Genomic DNA, 25,507 nt, shown 5'->3' with positions numbered 1-25,507 from the left:
AACTTTCAAAGCTATCGGTGACAAAGAGATTCCCCTCCAATTACCACATTCACTCAGGTCTCCCTTCTTCGGAACTTTAACAATTACACCATTCTTCCAAACTGATGGTAGTAACCCCGTCACCCATATCTTACTGAATAGCTTGGTCAAGATCATTATTAATCTATCCCCTCCACTTTAAACATTTCCGGAAATAAACCATCCTCCCCTGGTGCCTTATTATTCTTTAACTGTTTTACTGCTTTCTCCACTTCTGCAAGCCTCAACTCTCCTGTTTCTATATTTAAATCTTCCTGAGCAGACGGTATATCCTCTTCTGGTGGTAGTGGTCTATTAAGAACTGTCTCAAAATGCTCTTTCCATCTATTTTTAATATCTCCATCTTTGGTCAATAAATTTCCTTCCCTGTCTCTAACTGGTATTTCCTTGCGTTTACCTGCATTACCACTCAGTTCTCTAATCGATTCATATGCTATTCTTTGACTCTGTCCATCATTTTTGTTTATTAAGATTTCAGTCTCTGCAACCTTTTCATCCACACATCTTCTTTTATCTCTCCTAGCTAACCTTCTTACTTCTGAATTCAAACTCCAGTACGCAGCTCTTGCTAATTCAATCTCTCGTTCATCAACGCATTGCATCTCACTCCTCAATTTAGCCTCACCTCTCTTTTTTATCATATTCCACGTTTCCTCTGATATCCATTTCTTTCTCCTGAATCTATGTCTCCTTCCAATCGTACATTCAGCAGTCTCATGCAAAACTTTGTTCACATCCTCCCACACCTCATCTACACTTCTTTCCCCCTCTTCCGACGTTTCCAACACCAAAAACCTATTTCTGCATTCTAATCTGAATTCCTCCTTTTCTTCTCCTTCCCTTCTAAGCTTAACAATATCGTATCTACCAACACCAGATTTTTCCTTCTTCTGATTTTTAAGTTTAAACCTTATTTTTGCAATGCTGAGTTGATGGTCACTACCAATATCCGCTCCCCGTTTAACATGAACATCTAGCAGAGAACTTCTATGCCTCCTACTGCTAGCGATGTGATCAATCTGATTTTTATATTTTCCACACGGCGACACCCAAGTTGTCTTGTGTATATTGCAATGCTGAAAGAGTGTGCCCCCGATGACTAAGTCATCTGCTAGACAGAAGCTTCCAAACCTCACTCCGTTTTCACTCATCCTACTACCAACTCCCATCTTACCCATACATGCCTCAAATCCCTCATTTGAACAGCCCATTACTGCATTAAAGACTCCAACGCAGATCAAAACATCATGTCTAGGTACCCTTCCTACTCCTTCTTGCAACTTTTCATAAAATGTGTCTTTCCTTTCATCGAGTGCATCATTAGTAGGTGCATAACACACAAACAGACTGATGTTGCCATGACTTGATTTAAACCGTGCGTATAACAATCGCTCATCTATAGGATCCCACTCACATAAAGCCTTATTTGCCTTACAACCCAGCAACAATCCTACTCCCTGATAATGCATTCCATCCTGTCGGCCAGATATCAATAAACGTATACCATCCTCCAAATCCAACTTATCGACTCCAGTTAATCTAGTTTCTGTCAGAGCACAAATATCAAGTCCGTAATTTTGAAAAACCTTCACTAACTCATCGATTTTACCGTCATGATTTAGCGTTCTCACATTCCAGTTACCAATTTTAATTGTATTTTTTGCATTAACAAAGGAATTAGATTGTAATTGAGGCACCGTGAGATTCTTAGCACCCCTGCCCATTTAAGGGCTGCACGGGACTGGGGGCCATTATTGTTCTTTCAGAGTCCATCAAGGTTTCTTTGGCTAACTTCCTGAACACCTCGCCATTGTGTTGCAGTCGCAGTAGGCAGCTAACTTGCCTGATTGCCCACACCCGAAAGACCCAGCTATGCTGTAGCCAGTCACGTGCCGGCATGCTTCCCAGCCATTTCACTCTCAAGGAGTTCCTCTGCCTGGATGTGAGAGGGATGTTTGTAGAGCAAGGAAGAGTGGCTGTGCGTGATAGAAATGAATGGAGAGAAATTGTGAATGAATAAATGATGACGCAGCCTTGGGGGGATATTCTCCTACATTTGTCTGATCAGCTGATCAGGCAGATGAGGGTAAAGGGATGGGTCTATTATGATGTGGCAGGTGTAAACCAGCTCTGCTGTAGGGCCTTGCTGTGGATGTCACTGATTGCACGGCGCAATTGTCCCTCGTGCGGTGAGGAATTGTCCCTTCTCCTCCTTGGGGCTAAGATGCGAATGACCGTGTTAGAGTGGATGAGTAAGTGTCGACCTGTCTCGGCTACCCCACTTTCCTTGGGGGAAGCATCCTGGGTATATATATATATATATATATATATATATATATATATATATATGTGTGTGTGTGTGTGTGTGTGTGTGTGTCTGCCCTAGTCAAAATGACCTGAGTAGGTAATTCCTTGGGGATTGGGAGCCATTCCTCACCTCACCTGTCCTCACTCCCTACATCCACCCCTCCCCTTCTTTCTCTCTCTCTCTCTCTCTCTCTGTCTATTTGCCTCTCATATACAGTATATATATATATATATATATATATATATATATATATATATATATATATATATATAGATAGATATATATATATATAGATAGATAGATATATACAGATAGATAGATAGATAGATAGATAGATAGATGGATAGATAGATAGATAGACAGATAGAGATAGATAGATAGACAAATCGATCTACAGAAAAACAGCCAGATAGATATAGGTAGAAATAGACAAGTAGACGGATAGATAGTTGTGTGTGTGTGTGTGTGTGTGTGTGTGTGTGTGTGTGTGTGTGTGTGTTCTAATACAGTCTCCCCATTCCTCTTATTTTTTTTTACGTCATTATTATTCACACAAAAGAAACCTACTGTAACTTATAAAAGATACTGTACCCACACAGTGAAATTTTCGGAAGTGCCATAATAGAACGAATTAAGTCCGACCAGAATCGTATTCTTCCATATGAATAGTTATCGACACAGTGAAATCAAGACCTACTGTAACGACATCTTACACTGAGATGGTTATATCGTGAACATGGGCCTCGTCTAGTTCCTATGTTGGTATGTAAACCCATATGCTTAACATCTATCTATCTATCTATAGCCCGACGCCCTAATCCCGCAAAGGGTGGCCGCAGACAAAACGCCTCCAAGTCGCTCTGTCACCCACCATTTGACTACCCTCCTCCCAACTCACCCCCCCCTCCCTCATATACCTCTCAACTCCATCCCTCCACCTCATCCTCGGTCTAGCCCTCCCTCTCCCTCCCTCCACCTCACCTACATACACCCTCTTAGTTAGTCTTTCATTCTCCATACTCTTCGCATGTCCAAACCACCTCAGTGCATTTCTCCTAATCTTCTCAATCACATTCACATCCACCCCACAACGTTCCTTCACTTCTTCATTCGTCAACCTGTCCCACCATGTCACTCCACATGCTCCTCTCAAGTAACTCATTTCCACTGCTCCCACTCTTGACTTGTTCCCCTCTTGCAAGGTCCACACCTCGCTTCCATACATCAGGGTAGGGATCACAATACTATCATGCAGTGACTTCTTAACTTCCATACTCACCTCCCTATTTCTCATCACTGCTTTCAGTGAACCAACAACCTTCCTTCCCTGCTGTACTCTTTCACGCACTTCATCCCCCAAAGTTCCATCCTTACTCATGACACTACCCAAGTACTTGAATATATACATATATATATATATATATATATATATATATATATATATATATATACCTCTTCAGTCCTTCCTTCCATCTCATCCTCAGCCTCCCCCATCCCCTTCCACCTCACCTACACTCTGCTAGTCAGTGTCTCTTCTCCATTCCCTCCAAATGGCCAGACCTTCTCAAGGTATTTCTCATAATACTTTCCATCACATGATACATTGCATAATAATTACCTTAAGCCATGCAAAGGAAGGCATGTTGCCTCGTGTTGTGGCCCCGTGTAGATAGATTAGTATGTAGTCCTCTGCAATTAACTGGTCTAGTGTTGTCAGCACATACCTGTACAAGTAATATATAAGTTTCATATACCTTTGTGCCATTAATGTATTAGGTGGTCCATCTATTGTGCTCTCCAGTCTTGTCTGTTGCAGGAAGGACTGTCTACTAATGTGAGGAACAAAGTCATTTTGGCTGCCTCATGAAATTATTAATTAACTGTACAGTCAGTGAACATAATAGAATAAACAGTAAAAGGCATGAAAAAGGCTATGGGAAGTAGAAAATGATGCAGGGTATGCACTATACTATTTTTACTATAACATGGCTCAGATTTTTGTCCTTTAGTGGCTTATTTCATGTTGCTAGTGGGAGAAAAAGACAATACTACACCTGAACATCCTTTTCATAGCATATCTTTATAGGTGACATCATATTCTAGTGTTAATTTATTGTTACAACTCATCATTAATGATGTTGACATGGTAGTTTTAGGCCAAGTTAGAGTTAAAAGGATATAGTATTGCTGACTGAGCTGTCCCAGCAACACATGAACTTTGGTTGCATAATACATGGATCACCCTTGATAAGTTTCACTTATATATTTTATTAAGACTTTATACAAGTTTCATATACTGTACTTGTATTTCCATTGTGTAAGTTAGCAGTACCAGTCATATAAAAGTAGCTGATACTTTATTTATATTTCCATATAAATCACTGTTCCAGCATTAGGCCTACATTATTTTAAAATACAGTAATTTCATTCAAGCTGGAAGAAAACTTACATGAAGAGGTTGTCCATGACATAATCATAGTCTTTGCGTGACCTGTCAGGGAGGAAGCAGGCAGAAAAGACGATGATGGCCTCATTAGCCCCTGGATAGTAACCCCCGTGGCTCAACACTTTCTTGTACGGCTCAATCACCTGCAACATCATCATCATCATCATCATCATCATCATCATCATCATCCCAACCTCTTTTCCCATACAAGGGTGGGGTGAGGTAGGGTTAAGAGAGCAATAAAAAACACTAATAAACTAGAGGGAGAACTATCTAATTTCTGCCTAGTTAACTAGGCTGCACTCTCATTCACTCACCATTCATGCTCCTGGGATTCTGACTCCACCTTGCAGTCACAATCCTTACAGTGAGAGTGATGGCCTTGGGAGAGGGGGGGAGAACCAACACATCATCCATTTTGGGATGAGATACTCTAGAAAATATGAGTATGAAACGTATTGAAGACGAGGAAAATTTATATAATTAATGCTGAACGTAAGAAAGCTAAAGATAGCGACATACAGTTAACAAATTAGAAAATTGCCAAATTTCGCAACATCAAAAGCAGTGTTTTGGTGATGAGACTTACGGCAGTGTCTGAGGGGCAGGACTCCCATCGGATGGCATGGATTTCTAATTTTGAGCATCCTGTAAGTTTTTTAAAATTTGCCTCCATTTGCTGTGACAGATAATGATGCATTCTAGAAGATGTGGCAGCACATACAAGAGAGTTTGCTGTATATGCACAATATATTGTATATATATATATATATATATATATAATTATATATATAGAGAGAGAGAGAGAGAGAGAGAGAGAGAGGAAGTGAGGAGTGTGTGCTGCAGCACAAGCTATTGATTTGTGATATGGTGTTTAAAGAACAAGTGATGAAAAAGAGGACTTATGTACCTAGGAGGAAAATATGGAAGCTGGAAAATCAAGTAGTAAGGGATGTCTTCTATAGCGAGATGAGGAGAGTGGTGGCTGAACAAGGAGTCGTAGACCGAGGCGTTAATGAACAGTACAGAGCCCTTAAGAACAATCTCTTGAGAGTTACTGATGTAATGTGTGGTTGGACAAGAGGACCACCAAGACATAAAGTAGCTTGGTGGTGGGATGAGGGTGTAGAAGCTGCAATTAAGATGAAAAGACTTTTCTGGGAATGGAAGAAGGATGGTAGCAAGGAGGAATACTTGGCTGCCAAGCATAGGGCTAGAAGAGAGGTATACAGGGTGAAGTCTGAGTCACAGAGACTTTTTCTTGATAACCTAAACCAAGGGTCTATCATTAATTTTAGTATTTGCCCCAAGTAACTGTACTCCTTGACTACTTCAAGAATTTCTTCTGGTATACTGATGATGCTCTTTGGTGTGTGAAGATTACACATTACAGTAGTTTTAGTCCAGTTCATCTTTAGCCCTACTTTGAGCCTTTCTCTGTTCGGGTCATTTAACGTTTCTTGCAATAAATGTACCATCATGCAATCCCATTTTGCCCATATAAAAAGGAGTCCTGAGGCCCAGGCATAGGCTACCCATTCCTAATATTTATAGGCAATGGTGACCAGCCCCACTTTCCCGTGAGTGGCATTGTGCAAGCAAAGAGCCCCCAACTTCCTCCTCAGATGAAACCCATAGAGGCTCCATCTGGTCACAGTGCCTTAACCCACTAAACCACCAAAAACCATTTGGTTATACAGATATACTGACTGAAAGTATCCAAGCAGATGTTGCTCATAAAGGTGTACAGTACGTACTATGGGTGGATGGGGTTTACTGCTCACACAATACCATTCTGGGACAATAGATTGGTCATTCTCACTTCAAAAATCAGGAATTAAGTAGACCAACCCAGGGTCCCTATGTTCCTGGTGGGGCAATAAAAGATTGGATGATGGATAAATGATGATGTACTGACCTTCATGTCAATCCTCCGTTCAATTCCAGATATGACAACTGATCGCCATGACCGTTCCTCACTGGTTTCCTGCACTGCTGTGTACTCAGGTAGTGGCTCTATCCTTGGCTGAGGACCCAGACCTGAATCAAGATAGAAGGGTCTTGTTATCTATTCTTTTTTCTTCTTTTTTTTTTTTTTTTTTTTTTTGGAGAAGGGATGTCTTCATGTTGTGTCACTGATATAACCAGGCAACTCCACTGCCTGATAATGCTAATGCCCCTGAACTCTCATCCTATCCCCTGAAAAGAGGTTGATGGACTGCAGGGGAAGGACAATGTACACCTGCAGTCCACTGGGTTCATGTTTCAGATGAGCATGATGGCACAACAACAGCAGTTTTTTTTTTTTTCTTTTTTTTTCAAATAAAGCCACTGTAAGTTACAGAAAGATTGAGTGTTAAAGTTCTTTTGTCACCTGTAAAGCTCACTTGCCAATTTCCCTGTTTCGGTAGTAGATGGATGGCTATCATCAACTCGGGAGATACTACCATGAGAGTGGTATGTGATTACAAGCTCTGTAACAAGGCACATAATCATCACTCTCAGGCATGAAACTTTGACAAATTGTTAGAGTCCAGGTTGAGACATTTATATTGTTACAAAGCTTACCGAACATCTCTGATATCTTTTTTCAGCAGTTATCAGCAACTGTAGGAAAGTAATTAGCTAGTTTTGGCACTTAATTTAGTTGCCAGTTCATATAAAACATAAGTAATACCATGATCAACCCTGTATAGTATGACGATTCCACGAGAGGAAACATGGCATCATTTTGCTTGTGCATGTACCTTATATATCCTACTGGCTGCATGGAAAAAACTGTGATATTATGGAACTTATCACTGTAGTGCATTTATTTTAGGTGAATAACCAAGGGGACGCATTCCTGCCTAATAACTATAGATTCATGAAATTCATGCAAGGTCACATGCTATAAAACTGCTTCAAAGAAACTTGGATTTTCATACAAAATCCATAATGTCTACCCTAATGAGCAGTTAGCTGTAATTTGCAAGTCATGTGCAGTCTCAGCATAAATAATGCTTTCCCATGTGGAGTGGATGTGGAGATGTTCCACTAAAACAACTGGACAAAATTTCAGAGCAAAGCTATAAGAATAATTAATAATCCTGCAATTATAAATTAACTACCTCTCTTACAAGTCAGACAAAGTATTGCCTCCCTTGAATTATTTTACAGATACTTTTATGGCAAATTCTCAGACAAAGTTGCATCCATTGTGCCACCTCTCCATACATTCCCCTGTGCTACATGGGCATCTGGTAGCACCATGACTTGACTGTCACACTGCCATATTGTAGAACTTCTGCATATCAGAATTCCTTTATTCTCCAAACTACTTCTCTCTGGAACTTGATTCCCCAGATTTTTCCCCAAAACTTCAGCCTTCAGCAGTTTAAGTCAAACTGTTGCAGAGTTTTTATGAATGGAGGATACCTGTAATTTGGTGTATGATATTTTGTTTTGTTTGGTTTTTCCTTCCTCTGTTTGTCTTTTGTTTAGAAAAAAAAAAAGGACAAGAACCCAGTAAATTGCAGGTTGAAGTTGCCCTTGCATTCAATCATCCTCCTTTCAGGGGATAGGAAGACTGGGAGGGCTTGTATAACTGGGCAGTAGTATCACCCCATTACACTGGTGTCACCTTGTGAAGTCATCCCTATCCAGAACCATGCAACCTTTTGATACAGCCAGACCAATTGTCAGTCAGCAATACTCACACTCCATGATGGATTTCACCATGGGTGTCTGGAGAGGGGGGCAAGGGGGGCAGTTGCCCCACCTTAGAATTCCAAAGTGTGTCTGGAACTTTTCCGGACGTCACGTATATTTTCGTTCCTTTGAGTTATAGCACATCAGCATATGAAGACTTTTCGCCTGCAATTTAAGTACATCTTGATACTATATTTTATAGTGAATTATATGTTCAGTCGGCACATATATGTATAATTTCTTTAATTTTGCCCCCCCCTTACAAAAAATCCTGCAGATGCCCCTGGATTTCACAGTTCATCCAGTGTATATGTGTCAACACGGGTGAGCACATTGGTGAACTCGCCACATGAAAGCATCTGTGTATCATCTTCATCACTGTCACATAGGTTCTTTTCATGTAACCTTTTGTTGTAACCAAACAGCTCTTAGCAATACTTACATTCCATAATGGATTCCTGCCGTACATCTAGTGTGTCTGCATCATCAATGAACTTGTCTTGTGAAAGCACCTGTGCGTGATTGTCATTATTTCATATAACCCTTTGATATATTCAGACCAGGTGATGACATAATTATGGAGGTATGCAAAATGTAGGAGGACTGCTTGATGTAACAGAATGGGTTAAGGTAAGCCTGTGCCCATGGTCAGACACGATGAAATGGCTGTTAATCCTTTGCCCAGAGTTAACACATAAAGAAAAAGAGAGGAAAAGGCTCACGCTCCATGATGGATTCCTCTAGTTCATCCGGTGTGTCTATGTCATCTGGCGTAAGCATATCAGTGAACTCATCATGTGAGAGCATCTGTGCGTCATCGTCGTCGTCGTCATCATCGTCATTGGTGTGTTGGCTGAGGGAGGAGAGGGAGTGTTGGTCGTCCTCCACCGCCACTGTCAGAAGCTCCTCTGTCACTGTCAAACGTTTCTTCCGGGTCACCTCCAAGCTTGACGGACGCTCTGTAGAAGAGATGCTCAAAAATAAGAAACTGGGAGTGAGATTCTTGAACATAACTGTATTTATGATCAAGGCCCTGTTATAACTGTGATATGTATTCCCAGGAAGGACAAAGAAAGGACAGTACAGTGTCTTCCCATGTCTCTTGTTCTTCCCAGAAAAAGAAATCTTGGTTATGAGAGATATTATCGTAGGTTAATATATATATTTTTTGAGGGAAGAACAAGAAAAGGGCAGTACAGAATCTCTCATATCTCTGGTTCTTCCTGTAAAATACATATAAGTTATAACAGGGAATCGATTGCAAATGTGTTTGAGAATCCCACCTTGGGATTGGATTCATAAATACACATAGCCCCGTATTCTCTTTGGTTAAGTAGGCCCCCCTAGATTTTATCTGTGTGTCTGATATAATGTACCATTGTATCTCTGTTTCTAATATACTGTTGATATATACAGTTAACTTTTGTGGTACATGGGGGGGACAATCATCCTGTCACTCAGTGTAGGGATGCCCTATGGTCTCTACACTGAGTGACAAGCCTAAAGGTTTCCTGTACCCTGGAAACCATTTACTACACTGGGTGGTAACCATATAACTGGGGTTTTTGGCAAGGTTAAGTATACCCCAGATTCCCCTATCAAAAATCACTTAATCATGGCAAATGTTTTGGAGAGCCTCAGAGGACCCAATACCAGCCAAGGACCCCAACCAAATGGACAGGTTTCATGGCCATGTGGAATGTGAGAGGTGTGAATCAGGACAGCAAGAGGGCGGAAGTGGTGAATGTGTTCAAGAGTGCGAGATATGCCATGATGACACTGTGTGAAACAAAGATGAAAGGGTGTGCAGTGGAGGAGTGGGAGGGTGTAAAGTGTGTGAGGTCGGGCATGAATGGGCGAGGAAGATGCAAGGAAGGAGTTGCTTTGTTGATGAATGAGGTGTGGCAGAATGGAATGAGAGATTACAAATGTGTCACCTTGAGATGTATGTATGTCATGTTCAAGTTTGAGAAGGTGAAAGTGGCTGCCACTGTGATTCTAGCATATGCACAGTGTGATGACAGGAGTGAGAGAGAGAAAGACAGGTTTTGGAATGAGCTGGATGAAGCAGTGGGAGAAATGCCTAGGAGCTAGAAAGTGATTGTAATGGGCAATATGAATGGAAGAGTAGGCACTGGTCCTGAGGATGACATAATGGGTTGTAATGGAGTACCAGGAGAAATTGATAACGGGAAGCAACTGAAGGATATATGTCAGGAAAGGAGGTCCTGCATTTGTAACTCGTATTTCAAACACAGAGATGCACATAAATATACATGGTATAGAGGGAATGGGGATCAAGTTGAAAGACCTGATTGATTATGTGCTTGTGGAGGTCGATGCTGGGAATGGTTGCTGATACGAAGGCAGTAAGAGGACGATGTGGTCTGTCAGATCATATGATTGTGGTATGCAAGATCAAGCTGAAAGGAGTGAGGTGGACCAGGAGAGAGAGGAGCAGTCAGGGAGAAAGTCTGAAAGTCGAGAATCTGAGGATCAAAGAAATGGATGAATACAGGACCAAAGTAGGGGAGTAGTTAGAATCAGTATATTGGAATGAAATGGATCTGGACAGCCTGTAGAATGCATATAGGGATTGCTTAGTTAGGAATGCTGAAGTGGTGTGTGGTGTGGCAAGAGTAACAACAAAGAAGAAAGGTACGGCATGGTGACGTGAAGAGATTAAGAGAGCGGTGAAGGAAAAGAGAACGAAGTGGCTGGAGTGGTTAAAGGACAGGGGTTCAATTGAAATAAGAACTGAATATATTGAGTGCAAGAAGCACGTAAAGAGACTAGTGAAGAGGAAAAGGAGATAAATGATGATCAAGGAAGAAAAATGAATGCAAATTCCTCTGAAAATAGAAAGTTATACTGGAAAGAGGTGCATAAATGTAGAAGTGACAGTGGAAAGATATGTGAAAGAGTGAAGGATGTAAGTGGTAGATTTTTAACCCATGGGGATGAAGTAGGGACAAGATGGAGAGAATATTTTGAAAGCTTGGTGAATACGTATAGAGAGAGCAGAGCCACTGTAAACATGATTGGGTTTGAGGATGCGCAGAGGAATGCAGTGATAGGAAACGTGACACTTGCACAGGTGAAGAATGCTGTGAAGTGGCTGAAACATGGGAAAGTAGTTGAGGTGTATGCAGAGATAATTAAGTGTAGTGGAGAGAGCAGAATGAAGTGCTTTTTGGAGATATGTAAGAAGGCATGGATGAGTGAAACTGTGCCAGCAGATTGGAAAAAGGCTGTGATTGTACCCCGGTAGTTGAGCAAAGTGGGTACAAGGATTATTGTGGCATAAGTTTATTAAGTGTGGTAGGGAAGGTATTTGGAAGAATTATTATAGAGAAAGTAAGAAAGATATCAGAAGTCCTAGTGAGTGGTGAACAGGGTGGCTTTAGGAGTGCCAGAGAATGTGTGGATCAAATATTTGCAGTGAGACAAATAGTGGAGAAGGCTTGTGAGAAGGACTTTAAGGTGTTTATGGCATTCAAGGATCTGGAAAAAGCATACAGCAAAGTAGATAGAGAAGGATTGTGGAAGATTTTGCACATGTACGATGTAGTTGGGAAACTGCTAGGTGCCATCAAGAGTTTTTATGATAGCAAATGAAGCATGTGTAAGGGTAAATGGGCATCTAAGTGAATGGTTCATGATCGGTGTGGGTGTGTGACAAGGTTGTATGATGTCCCCATGGTTGTTCAGTATATATATGGATGGGGTGATGAAAGAAGTAAAAACATGAGTAATGGAGAGAGGGATGGCAATGGTACTGAATGATGATGGATGGAATATCTCAAATTTGTTGTATGCTGATGATGGAGTACTACTTGCAAATACTGGACAAGAACTTAGTAGACTAGTGCAGAGTTTTGCAGATGTCTGTAACTGTCGTGCCTTGAAAGTAAATGTAGAAAAGAGTAAAGTGATGGTTATTGAGAAAGGTGACTCCCAGTGTGATGTTACAGTGAATGGAGAAAGACTGCAATTGGTGAGAGAGTTCAAGTACCTGGGTACAGTGATAGAAAAGAGAGGAAAATGTGCAAAAAAAGTGGAAAGTCAAGTGACACAAGGAAGTAAAGAAGCTGGTGCTATTAAGACCTTGATAACAAACAGAGGCTTGAGTGTTGCAGCTGTGCGAGGCTAACATGAAGAAGTGTTCGTGCCAACTTTAACATATGGATGTGAGAGTATGGTGTGGCATGAAAATGAAAAGTCAAGAGTGAGAGCAGTAGAGATGGGACTGCTGAGGATTGTATGTGGAGTACAGAGAGTGGATAGGATACAAAATAATGATTCGTGAACGATGTGGAGTGAGGAAGTCTGTGGACACCAGAGTCAGAGAGAGTGCACTGAGATGGTATGGTCATATGGAGAGAATGGATAACAATAGAGTGGTGCAAAAGGTATATCTGAGCAAATTTGAAGAAGGGAGGAGGCGAGGTAGGCCAAGGAGAAGGTGGAGGGGTATGGTGGATGAGTGTGTGAGGAAGAAAGGTATGGAAGTCAGTGAGGCTAGGTAACTGACAGGAGATCAAGCTGGCTTGATGAATGTTGTGAGAAGAAGCTCATGATCAGGGATTTGGCACCCCTTTTTAACGTGACAGCATCCAGAGTGATTATATTGGATACGTTTATGTGAAACTACAGAGTGTGGTGAATGTTTTTAACGTATCAGATAGATCCAGGATTCTGGAGGCTTGAATGATGAGTGAATGGAAGCATGGACCATTGTACTGGGCAAATTTGGGCTGTCTAGACATTGCTGCTCCTCACCCTGCCCTAGGGTGGGAAAAGAGGTCCGGATGATACTGACTTTCAGTTATCTGCCATCACAATATACGGCTGAAGGCAGTATCTGGCGCTGCTGGCTCAGCTCTGTTAAAGCAATATCATTCATGGGAAAGTTTTTAGGATAGAGGGTCGACAGGGATAGTAACACAGTATCCTGCTCGACGCTGAATGTCGAGCCGATGGAGGGTATTATGCAATATCTGGTGTTTCACTTTATTTGGCATAGGGCTTGGCTGAATTATGCAGGATAATTGAAAGTTTACTGTACACATTTACAGTCACACTCTTCAGCCAGTCATCTGGAACAACACACTGATATATAATTGAGTTTTTCAAATCAGCAACTAAACCCACTCATATATATCTCCTGAGGCCTTCAGCTTTTCAGCAGTAAATCCAGAAACACCCACCACCTTCCCCAACTGCATATTGCCTATCGCTCTGCTCCCAGTATCAGCATCAATCAAAGTTCAAGGGCCAAACTTTGGATCTGTTGACTCTAAACTTTCCCTGTTCCAGTCAGACTCCTCATTCAGCAAACAGTTATAATGCTCTCTCCAGGGATCTTTAATATCTTCACTGTCTACCATTACCATTTTTTCATCATTCTTCATATACTGCTTACCTATGATATCCCTGTTTTCCTTTTTTGTCTGATTTTCTACCTTAAATACCACGTTCTTCCTTTTCAGATGAATAATGTTGGCAGTGATGATGATGATGATGATGATGATGATGATGGTCCTTTATGTATTATAAGTTGATGATGATGATGGTGGTGGTGGATCCTTGATGCTTCCTAAGTTTATAGTGATGATGATGACAATGAGAGTGATGATGTTGATGAAGATTCTTTACATATCCTAAGTTGATGATGAGAATAATGATGATCCTTTACCTTTCCTAAGGGTGACCTGGCCGGTTGGGGGTGAGACAACAGCGGTGTAGAGAGAATAATCGTCCTCTGTAGGGGTGACAGGTGGCTGTGAGGTTTCTTCCCTCTCTGCAAGTCGCACTCCCCCACACTCCTCACTGCCAGGCTCCACCAGGTATCGGAGGGTTGTCGGGGAGCTTGGGAAGTCCACTGGGGGTTGACAGGAAGGGAAATTGACAGATAGACTGATGCTTTAGTTTACTGGATGAATAAGTAGATTAGACAGATTGGTAGTTAGAATTATAGACTGTTTTTTACAATTGACTTATATGATCACATGCTTTTATGTCTGTAACATTTAGCACATTTTTTTCATTGGTGTTTTTCACTGCTACATTGCCCATTTTTCTCATTATACCTGTATGTTCATTTCCTCACTTATATGATTGCTAGAACACTAAATTCATTAAAAAATCATTTGTTATACAATCCATCCACCCATCCATCATCCAATCCTACATTGCCCCTTGAGGAGTGTAGGAGCCCGGGGCTAGGCAGTTGGTCCTGACATTTAAGATGAGAGTGACCAGCCTCACTCATCCCTGAATGGCACTACATGAGCAATCAACCCCAACCATCCCCTGGATATAAACCTTCACCGCTCAACCCCAATCACTCCTTGGATATAAACCTTCACCAGCTCAATCTGATTGGAGTGCAATAATTACCCACAAAACCACCAGGAGCCAAAATTTGGTTATATGGTTACCACCCAGTGTAGTAAATGATTTCCTGGTGTACAGGAAACCATCTGGCTTGTCACTCAGTGTAGAGTCACCCACAGGCAGAAGGAAGAGGAAAGAATGAAGGAAAGAAAGACAGAAGAAGGAGTGTAAAGTTACCCATAGGCAGAAAGACAAGGAAAGAATGAAGGAATGGAAGACAGAAGAGGATGGAAGGAAAGAAGGATGGAGGAGAGGAAAGGGCAGACACCCAACAGCAGCACTACACTGAGTGAGTGGATGGTGAGCATTCCCACCCACTTTCAAAAATGCATCCCATTCATATAATGATGGCATGCTGTTGATAAATAAGTAGACATTTTGTTGACCACAATAACATTCCTCTGTAGGCATAAATTTATAAAACTGCATTTTTCTTTTCTCCATCCAGTTGACACTACATCAAACTCAGTCTGTAACTTGCTTAACATCATACATGTACCATGTCCACTAACAATTACAGAATATATAGAAGAGTATGTATAATGCATGAATATTATAACCTCTTTCATGTTGTCTCTATATCAGAAAGGGTGTACTCAGGGTGTGTGTGAAGTTGAAGGGTGTATTATTATTATTTGTATTATTATTATTATTATTATAATTATTATTATTATTATTCTGTGGTAGGTGGGGGCACTCACCATCCACTCATTCAGTGTAATGCTGCTCGCGGGTGCCAGCCCTTTCCTCTCCTCCTTCCTTCTTTCCATCCTTCCTCTTCTGTCTTTCTTTCCTTCTTTCTTTCCTCTTCCTTCGGTCTGCGGGTGACTCTACATTGAGTGACAAGCCAAATGATTTCCTGTACACCAGGAAGCCAAATGCTGCACTTGGTGGTAACTATATAACCAGATTATGGCGCCTGTGGTTTAGTTGGTCATTAAGGCACTCCAATCGGATTGAGCCGATGGAAATTTATATCCAAGGGATGGTTGGGGTTTATTGCTCATGTAATGCCACTCAGGGATGAGTGCGACCAGTCACACTCATCATCAATGTCAGGACCAACCTGCCTTGCCCCGGGCTCCTACTCTCCTCGTGGGGCAACACAGGATTAGATGATGGATGGATGGATGGATGGATGATTATTATTATTGTTATTATTACATGATTGGATGATGGATGGATGGATTATTATTATTATTATTATTATTATCATTATCATCATGATAGAGAAGTTAGAAGGAGAGTGGAAGATAAAAATGGTAGATTGATGGTGGAGAGGGGAGAAAAAGTGAGTAGACGGAGAGAACACTTTAAGGAACTGTTAAACATAGAGAATGAAAGTAATGTGAGTATAAGTGGCTTGGGAGTGGCTGGGAGCAGGAGGTAGGTGAGAAGGGAGGAAGAGATCGGTAGGATGGAAGTAGTGGAAGCAATGAAGTAAGTAAAAATGGGGAAAGCTCTAGGAATTGATGAGGTGTGTGGTGAAATGCTAAAGCATGGGGAAGAGATAGTAGTGAAATGGATATGGAAGATGTGAAGATTGGCTTGGTAGGAAGATAGAATCCTAGAGGATTGTAAGTCATGTATAATTTTTCCCCTGTACAAAGGAAAAGGTGAAAAAGAAGTGTGTATCAATCATAGGGGTATTTGTGTAATAGGAACAGTATATGGTAGGATGCTTACTGACAGAGTTAGAGAAATAACAGAGGAATAAGTTGGAGAAGAAGAGGGAGATTTTAGGAAGGGAAGAGGTTGTGTAAATCAGGTACTCATCCTTAGGTCTTTAGTGGAAAAGTTTCTAGAGAAGGGAAAGAAGTTGTATGCAGCCTTCATGGATTTGGAGAAGGTATATGACAGAATGGATAAACATAGCATGTGGAAAATATTAAAAATATACAGTAAAAGTCCTGCAATCTGAATGACAGGGGACTGAGGGTCTTTTGAACACCTTTTTTTTTTTTTTTTTTTTTTTTTTTTTGACTATTGAGAGGGACCTCAGAAAACATTAGAAATATGTACATGATCATTAAATAAACACTTAATATAATATGGGTCATTGTTTTACTCGCTGGAAATGCATAAAGGTGTAGCTGAATAGTTGCAGGCAGTTATTCCAAGTCCAAGAGCAAGTCCAAGCCAGATAAATCCTTTGATAAAGCCCAGACAAAGCCCAGAGAAAAAATCCACTTGATTTACTTAGTTTTCACTCAGTTAACTAAACAGTAACTTACTGTAATTCACTTAATTTTCACTTAATACACTTATATTTATTACTGCATTTAAAATTATCTGCCAGCTCAAAAAATTTGGAGTATTGGGATATTCAGATTATTGGTGGTTGGATTAAAGGACTTTTACTTAATAGAGTAAATGGGAAGCTGCTGAATGCTGTGAAGAATATGTATGAGGGTGCTAAGGCTGCAGTGCGTGTGGATGGTGAACTGAGTGAATTTTTCTATCTGAATGTTGGATTCAAACAGGGATGTGTCATGACTCCATCATTGTTCAATCTGTATATGGATAGGATTATAAAAGAGATGCAAGGTAGGGCAGTGAATACTGGTGCAGCCCTAATGAGAGAGAGCAGCATTTGGAAACTTCCTGTTCTGTTGTTTGCAGATAATACCGGTACTGTATTGTTAAGAAAAGACAAAGGGGAACTGCAAGGCTTGGTGAAAGAGTTTGGGAAAGCGTATAAGAAATGGAATCTAAAGGTGAACATAGGGAAAAGTAAAGTTATGGTCTTGGAGAGAAATGAAGTCACTGAATGGTCTGTGAGGTTGGATGATGTGGAAATGGAAAATGTGAGTCTGTTTAAGTACAGTACTTGGGTAGTGTGATGAGTAACGGTGGAAGTTTGGAGGATGAAGTGCTTCAAAGGGTACAACAGGGAAGAAAGGTTGCTGGTGCTTTGAAAACGGTGATAAAAAATAGAGAAGTGAGCATGGAAGTAAAAAAGCCGCTCCATGAGAGTATTGTGAAACCTGCTGTAACATATGGAAGCAAAGCTTGTGCCTTGTTGGAAGGACACAAGTCAAGTGTGACAGCAGTGGAAATGAGTTATTTGAGAGGAGCATGTGGAGTTACATGGAGAGACAGACAAATGAGGAAGTGAAGAAGCATTGTGGTGTGGTACACTGGCCATGTGGAAACAATGGAGAGTGAGAGACTAATGAGGAGAGTGTATGTGAGTGAGGTGGAGGAGGGGAGAGGGAGGAGGAGGCCAAGAATGAGATGGAGGGATGGAATGGAGAGGTATGTGAGAGGGGTGTGTGAGCTGAGGGGAGGGCAGTGAAATGGCAAGGGACAGGGTGACGTGGAAGTGATTTGTTTGTGGCTACCCTTTACAGGATCAAGGCGACTGGGAGCTGATAGATAGGAAGATAGATAGTAGTAGTAGTAGTATTAGTATTAGGATTAGTATCAGTATTGTTATTACTATTATTACAGTACAGTAAATGTCCTCTAATACGAATCACATGGAACTGAGGGTCTTTTGATTGTTTTTTTTAGGACTATTAAGAGGGGCCTTTGAAAACATTTCAAATATGTACATGATCTTTAAATAAACACATAAATGATATGAATTATTGTTTTACTCACTGGAAATGCATAGAAGTGTAGATGAATAGATGAAGGCACGTATATCCAAGTCCATGGGCAAGTCCAAACCAGATAAATCCTTAGATATAGCCCAGAAGAATTGGAAAAACACCAGAAAAAATAGAAAATTTTTGCCTTGGCAAATTCTGAATATTGGGATTTTCGGATTATTGGTGGTCGGATTGGAGGACTTTTACTGTATTATTAATATTACTATTCTATCTATCCATCTATCTATCTATTGCCAGATGGCTCAATCCCATAAGGGGTGACCACAAACAAATGGCCTCCATGTCGCCCAGTCCCCCGCCATTTCACTGCCCTCCTCCTAGCTCAAAACCTCCTCTCTCATATACCTCTCCACTCCATCCCTCCATCTCATCCTCAGCTGCCCCCTCCCTCTCTCCCTCTCCCCTTCACTCACATACACTCTCCTCATTAGTCTCTCACTCTCCATCCTCTCCACATGGCCAAACCACCCCAGTGTATTTCTCCTAACGCTCTCTATCACATCCACATCCACACCACAGTGCTCTTTTACTTTCTTATTTGTCAGACTGTCTCTCCATGTAACCTCACATGCTCCTCTCAAATAACTCATTTCCATTGCCATCACTCATGACTTGTGTCCTTCCAACAAGGTCCAAGCTTCACTTCCATATGTTAGAGTTGGCATCACAATACAGTACTATCATGCAGGCACTTTTTTTAAAATATCATGCTCAGTTCCCTATTTCTTATCGCTGCTTTCAAAGAACCAGCAACCTCTCTTCCTTGCTGCACCTTTTCAAGCACTTCATCCTCCAGACTCGCACCCTTACTCATCACACTACCCAAGTACTCGTGCTTAAATGCACTCACATTTTCCATTTCCTCGTCATCCTACCTCACTGTACATTCATTGACTTCATTCCTCTTGAAGACCATAAATTTATTCTTTCCTACATTATTATTATGGAGAATGTGAGTACATTCAAGTACTTGGGTAGTGTGATGAGTAAGAATGGAACTTTGGGGGATGAAGTATGTGAAAGGGTACAGCAGGGAAGGAAGGTTGTTGGTTCACTGAAAGCAGTGATGAGAAATAGGAAGGTGAGTGTGTAAGTTAAGAAGTCACTGCATGATAGTATTGTGATCCCTACCCTGACGTATGGAAGTGAGGTGTGGACCTTGCAAGAGGGAAACAAGTCAAGAGTGAGAGCAGTGGAAATGAGTTACTTGAGAGGAGCATGTGGAGTGACATGGAGGGACAGGTTGACGAATGAAGAAATGAAGGAACGTTGTGGGGTGGATGTGGATGTGGTTGAGAAGATTAGGAGAAATACACTGAGGTGGTTTGGACATGTGGAGAGAATGGAGAGTGAAAGACTGACTAAGAGTGTGTATGTAGGTGAGGTGGAGGGAAGGAGAGGGAGGGGTAGACCGAGGATGAGGTGGAGGGATGGAGTTGAGAGGTACCGGTATATGAGGGAGGGGGGGGTGAGTTGGGGGGAGGGTAGTCAAATGGTGGGTGACAGAGCGACTTGGAGGCGTTTTGTCTGCGGCCACCCTTTGCAGAATTAGGGCGTCGGGCTATAGATAGATAGATAGATAGATGATATGGGAGGAAATATTGTACTGAACAGCAGAATTATTATGACTCCTATGCCCACAAACGTCAGCTGTGTTTACAGCCACAGCCCTTGCATCTACTTCTTCCCCATCTGACCACTGTCACTCCATCCCTCACTCACCACTCAGCTGTTTTGCAGAAAATAAAATAAATATGTAGGAATTGCAGGCACAGTAATTTTGTCTGGCAAAACAAACATTTATTCCTGTCAACTAGATTTCTCTTCTTTGCCAGAGCAAATGCAATGATGAGTGAGTGCCCTGGGACACCACTTATCCCCCAGCCTCAAAGAGACCCATGATGATGGCTCAACAGGACCTGGTACTCAATAAGGTTAGTTACACCTGTTTGGTTAGTGTGTTACATCTACTCAACCTCTGATCACTCTTTCAGTCATACTCATAGGTGATACGGTGATGGAAAGTAGTCAGCTAAGGCATTAAAGGAGGTCTAGGGATCAGTCTAAGGTTCTATCTATTTATCTATAGCCCGACGCCCAAATCCCGCAAAGGGTGGCCGCAGACAAAACGCCTCCAAGTCGCTCTGTCACCCACCATTTGACTACCCTCCCCCCAACTCACTCTCCCCTCCTTCATATACCTCTCAACTCCATCCCTCCACCTCATCCTTGGTCTACCCCTCCCTCTCCCTCCCTCCACCTCACCTACATACACCCTCTTAGTCAGTCTTTCATTCTCCATTCTCTCCACATGTCTAAGGTTGCTGTTGTTACTTTTATAGAGGGGGAAGGGTGTGGGTTCCACTTGGCCTCAAACATAGCCTTATTAAACCCATGTTTTAATTGTCCCGGTATCCCATAAATCATTATCCGATCCACTTTCCATAATTTAACCCCATCGGATAATGGTGGTGTGCTGTACTGGCATTATTCTTAGGCATCAGAGTATTGAATCACCCTGTAGAAACTTGAAGCCTGCTTTTAAATGCAGAACTTGGGGAGGCAGGAGGGAGGGTTGTACCTTACCTGTCACTGGTTCACAGATCGCTGTCTCTGTCTGTCTGTACCTCATAAATGTTCATTTAAAAAAGATCAGTATTACTGTCAGGAACTGTGCATTACTTGTCTCTGGCCGACAGATTTCTCTGTTAGGCACGGTGTACTGCGGGTGTGTGATGCTGAGGACAGGAATGAGAATTGCAGATGGATGCTGCAGATGATAAGATGTAAAGTTTTGCAAATGGCTGTACACAACCTGTCTGGGAATACATTACCTGTCTCTAACTGTACCTTACCTGTCTCTGGCTCATAGATCTCTGTGTCAGGTAGGGTGTACTCTGGATGTGTGAGGTTGAGAGGTGTGCCCCTGTGTGCGATGGGGGCCTCCGCTCCACTGAGGGCAAACATCTCCTCCTCCTCCTCCATCGCAGCGCCCACCAGGCGCCCATTCTGCTTGAACACAGCATTAATGTCTGCAGTTCACTGAGATGGTTAACCATGTTGAAAATATGGAGAATGACAGACTGACCAGGAGAGGGAATGTCAGTGAGGCAGAGGGTAGGGGGAGTGGGAGACCATGCATGAGATGAAGGAATGGGGTGGAAAGGTATATGAGAGAGGGGATATGAGTTGGAGAGAGAGAGAGCAGCCTCTTGGCAGAGGACAGGGTGACATGGAGATGATTCATTTGTGATTATGTTTTCCATGATTAAGGTGTCTTGCTATAGGCAGATTGATGGTGAATTGTTTAGCAATGAAGATAGTATTAGCATTAGAATAGTTTAAAAGAAAGAAAAAACCTGTCTGACACTATACTGCTTTACTGTACACAACAAGTTCAAGTGTTGTATAAGAAACTTTAATTTCTTACTCCTTATTTTAATTTTTTACTCTTTATTTTGAATATTTACCAGGAGTAGACTGTAGCACCAGTTGAACAGGGCGGCACTTCTGAGGTGGAGGGCAAGCTTGTGCCAGGGAGAGCTGGAGCCCTCATTTCACCAGCCCTCAGGAATTGATCCTTACCATCCCCCTTTGCTGAACATTTTCAGTGCTTTCATTTACACAGAGAGTAGGCCAGCATATTCTCTTAATACCTGTACCTTCAACTGTCTACACCACACTATATGCACGTAAAATATCACACCTCCTATTTCCATTCCCTTTACCAATGGCCGCTACATTAACATCAGCAAACGAGGTGATATCTCGGATTGCCACCACCGGCAAGGTAGGGCTGGCAGCACAGGGTCCTCCTGGTTGCCATGAAGCGACTGTACCAGCAGCAACTGTTGCAAATTCTGTTCTTGCTTGTCAGCGGAGAAGAGCAGGTGCAGCCTTATTCTTCGCCAGTGTCCGTGCTTTCGGTACCAATTAGAATTCAGTTCATTTTTTCCTACAGTCCATATCCTCTCTAGCCTTGTTCCTCACAGAACCCCAAATTTCTCCCTCTACTGAATTTCCCCATTTTGTTTTCCTGGTTACCATCTCCTCACAAACTTCTGTAACAAGGGCGGCACCTGTTGTTATACCAAATCTGAATATGCAGTTGACACTGTTTTAAACTTCACCTCAACTAATTTTGATTACTCACTGTGTAAACTAAATTATCTAAATATTACCAAATGTGTCTGTGTAGTCTATCACTCCCCCAATGCTTCTTCAGAACCCAGTGTATTTGACTCCATATCCACACAGTTGAGTAACTTTAACTTTGTCCTTAGCACCAAGATTACCATTTTGGGTGATTTTAACGTACTTAATGTTGAATGGTTATTGCGTTCTGCCAGGATTGACGATGCTGGTCTAGAGTGCGAGCCGTTTGCAGAATCATTTAATCTCACACAGTTGGTAAAGCAACTAACCAGAATACCAGATAATCCTGGCCATAATGCCCATCTCTTGGATCTGTTCCAGACAAATAATCCAGATCAATACAGGATAGAAGTACTGTCACCACTTGGATCCTCTGACCACAGTCTCATCAAAGCCTCATTAGTCAGCCCCCCCAGACCTCCCTATTCTGAACCTGTCAAGGTGACCCAATGGCACATTGATTATCTTGCTGACATTCCATGGCAGGCTATCTTCTCTAGTGATGTCAATTCTGTCCAGTCCCACATTAATGACTTAATACTGCCTGGTATAGATTTATTCATACCAGGTCAACAGTTAAGTAAAAGATCAAACTCTCCAAAATGGTTTGATAACAACTGTGCCAGAGCAATGGCCCAAAAGTCATTAGCATTTTTTTTTTTTTTTTTTTTTTACGTGTCCGACTCTGAGCAGAGGTTCAGGGCCTATTTCTTGGGGGCAGTGGCCTATCCCAAGGCCCAGTAGTCCTCCTACACCTCCACATGTCACCACTTTGGCACTAACACCCACTGTCCATATTGAATACATGCTAGGGCTGTCTCATACAGGACTGGTGTACTGGTATTAGCGGGGGTACTTTTATGACATGTCGGCGGGTCATCTGGTAGATCAGGAAAGTCTGCTTTTTAGGAAATTCAAATCCTTAAACTGTTCCCTGCCCCAGCCGGGATTCAATCCTGGGTCCATCAGGACTGCAAGCCGCCTCTCTACCGATTCAGCCACCGCATATAACTCTTACGTGTACGAAAAGTGTTAAGGATATGTATGATAAAAATGGTTTAATATATGGGACAGTACAAGTTTGACTCATTCCTGTGAAGATACAATTAGGTAAGAACACACACACACACACACACACACACACACACACACACACACACACACACACAATGTATACATTATCATTACCTCAGTGCAGTCTGTATCACTAAAGTCTTACCTGCATGGGGAACCTGAGAGGGTCTCGAACAGACTGCTGGTAGGAGTAAATAGGAGGTGGGATGGATGTGTGATCTGAGAGGGGAGACTGGTTGGCAAGGGTACCACTGCTGCTGCTGCCACCTTCAGACAAGTCCATGCTCTCTTCACTGCCTGGCTCTCCTGCACCCTCACCCTCCCACCTGAAGAAACGTGAAGCTGTAAGAGTTACTCCCCTCTTTGGAGTGTAGGGATTCAAGACCATGTTATCATAGTCCAAAACATTTAGAGATAGGAGAGAGTAAATGGTAATAGTCAATCCCATGTTGCCCCCTTTAGAATGTATGGGTCTGAGTCTTGGCTACCTTTTTGTATTGTATGATACTGATTACAAAGACATCGACATGCTTGCATTCATCGGCTTCGGTCGCCTAATGACAACTCTAGACACTACTTGATCTCATGCAGCCACTTTGTTGTATGCTTTTTCCAGATCCATGAAAGCCATAAACACCTTATGGTCCTTCTCACAAGTTTTCTTTGTTATCTGTCTCACTGCAAATATTTGATCCACACATCCTCTGCCACTCCTAAAGCCACCCTGTTTATCACTTACTAGGACTTCTGATTTCTCTCTTACTTTCTCTGTAATAATTCTTCCATACACCTTCCCTACCACACTCAGTGAACTTATGCCATGATAATTCATGCACTCACTTCACTCACTGTTATTTTTTTACAGGGGTACAATCACAGCCATTTTCCACTCTGCAGGCACAGTTTCACTCATCCATGCCTTCTTATATATCTCCAACAAGCATTTAATTCCTCTCTCACCACTACACTTAATCATCTCTGCATACACGTCATCAACCCCAGCTGCTTTCCCATTTTTCAGCCGCTTCACAGCACTCTTCACCTGTGCGAGTGTCACGTCTCCTGGCACTGCATTCCTTCTCTGCACACCCCTAAAACCAATCATGTTCACAGCCACTCTGCTCCCTCTATTCCCATTTATCAGGCTTTCAAAATATTCTTTCCATCTCGTCCTTGCTTCATCCCCATGGGTTAATAATCTACCACCTACATCCTTCACACCATCACATTGTCTTTCTTTTTTTCACTTCTACATTCCTGCATCGTTCCAGAAGGAGAGTTAATGAGACAAAAAGCCTTTGACTCCACCTTGTTGAGAAGAGTGTATGTGAGGAGCCTCCCCACACAAGAGAGTTATACTCTACACAGGGGCGAATAAAACATTGTGTGTGTGTGTGTGTGTGTGTGTGTGTGTGTGTGTGTGTGTGTGTAATACTCACACGTGTGGCCGCTACTCACGTGTCGTTCATCTTCACCTAGAAAGAAAAAAAAGAACAGGTTAGAGATAACTCTCTAAGTACAAACTCATTATGGGATCTGGCTATAGATAGATGGATAGACAATTTTTTGTTGTTTCCTTTTTGTCATTTTTTTGCTTACCTTTTGGGGTTCTCTTTTTATCAACTTTATTTTGCCATTTCCATTTTTCTTGTCTGTCTATTTTGTTTAATTTTCTCTATAAAGGCTCCAACATGCTTGCATGAGTCAGACTTAGTCACTTAATTACAGCTGTCTGTGCTGCTCAGTCCCTGGCAGCCTCCCTATTCAGTCCTTTATCCC

At 41.9% G+C, this 25,507-nt stretch overlaps 1 protein-coding gene across 3 annotated transcripts in view; it reads right to left on the bottom strand.

Annotated features, from left to right (window-relative positions):
* The window catches only part of LOC145389976 (uncharacterized), a 30,667-nt gene extending 5,459 nt beyond the window's left edge, over nucleotides 1-25,208 (bottom strand). Inside the window, exons 1-8 of one of the 3 annotated variants that reach the window (XM_080265072.1) lie at nucleotides 25,168-25,208; nucleotides 23,874-24,054; nucleotides 21,355-21,508; nucleotides 14,182-14,367; nucleotides 9,206-9,442; nucleotides 6,712-6,833; nucleotides 4,797-4,936; nucleotides 3,966-4,071 (exon numbers count right to left, since the gene is read on the bottom strand). In XM_080265072.1, coding sequence (XP_080121198.1) covers nucleotides 3,966-4,071; nucleotides 4,797-4,936; nucleotides 6,712-6,833; nucleotides 9,206-9,442; nucleotides 14,182-14,367; nucleotides 21,355-21,508; nucleotides 23,874-24,011 — 1,083 coding nt within the window. In that variant the 5' untranslated portion in view covers nucleotides 24,012-24,054; nucleotides 25,168-25,208. The remainder of the gene's footprint in view (nucleotides 1-3,965; nucleotides 4,072-4,796; nucleotides 4,937-6,711; nucleotides 6,834-9,205; nucleotides 9,443-14,181; nucleotides 14,368-21,354; nucleotides 21,509-23,873; nucleotides 24,055-25,167) is intronic. The other 2 variants (XM_080265071.1, XM_080265073.1) reach the window with 2 other exon arrangements.
* Nucleotides 25,209-25,507: the final 299 nt, after the last annotated feature.

Source organism: Coenobita brevimanus, unplaced genomic scaffold (assembly GCF_032717465.1).
Source record: "Coenobita brevimanus isolate Jiangsu-jjx unplaced genomic scaffold, ASM3271746v2 jjx.HiC_scaffold_2675, whole genome shotgun sequence".
NCBI classification, from domain to species: domain Eukaryota; kingdom Metazoa; phylum Arthropoda; class Malacostraca; order Decapoda; family Coenobitidae; genus Coenobita; species Coenobita brevimanus.
Note: the sequence above shows the minus strand (reverse complement) of the source record. Positions and strands in the feature narration are given on the sequence as shown.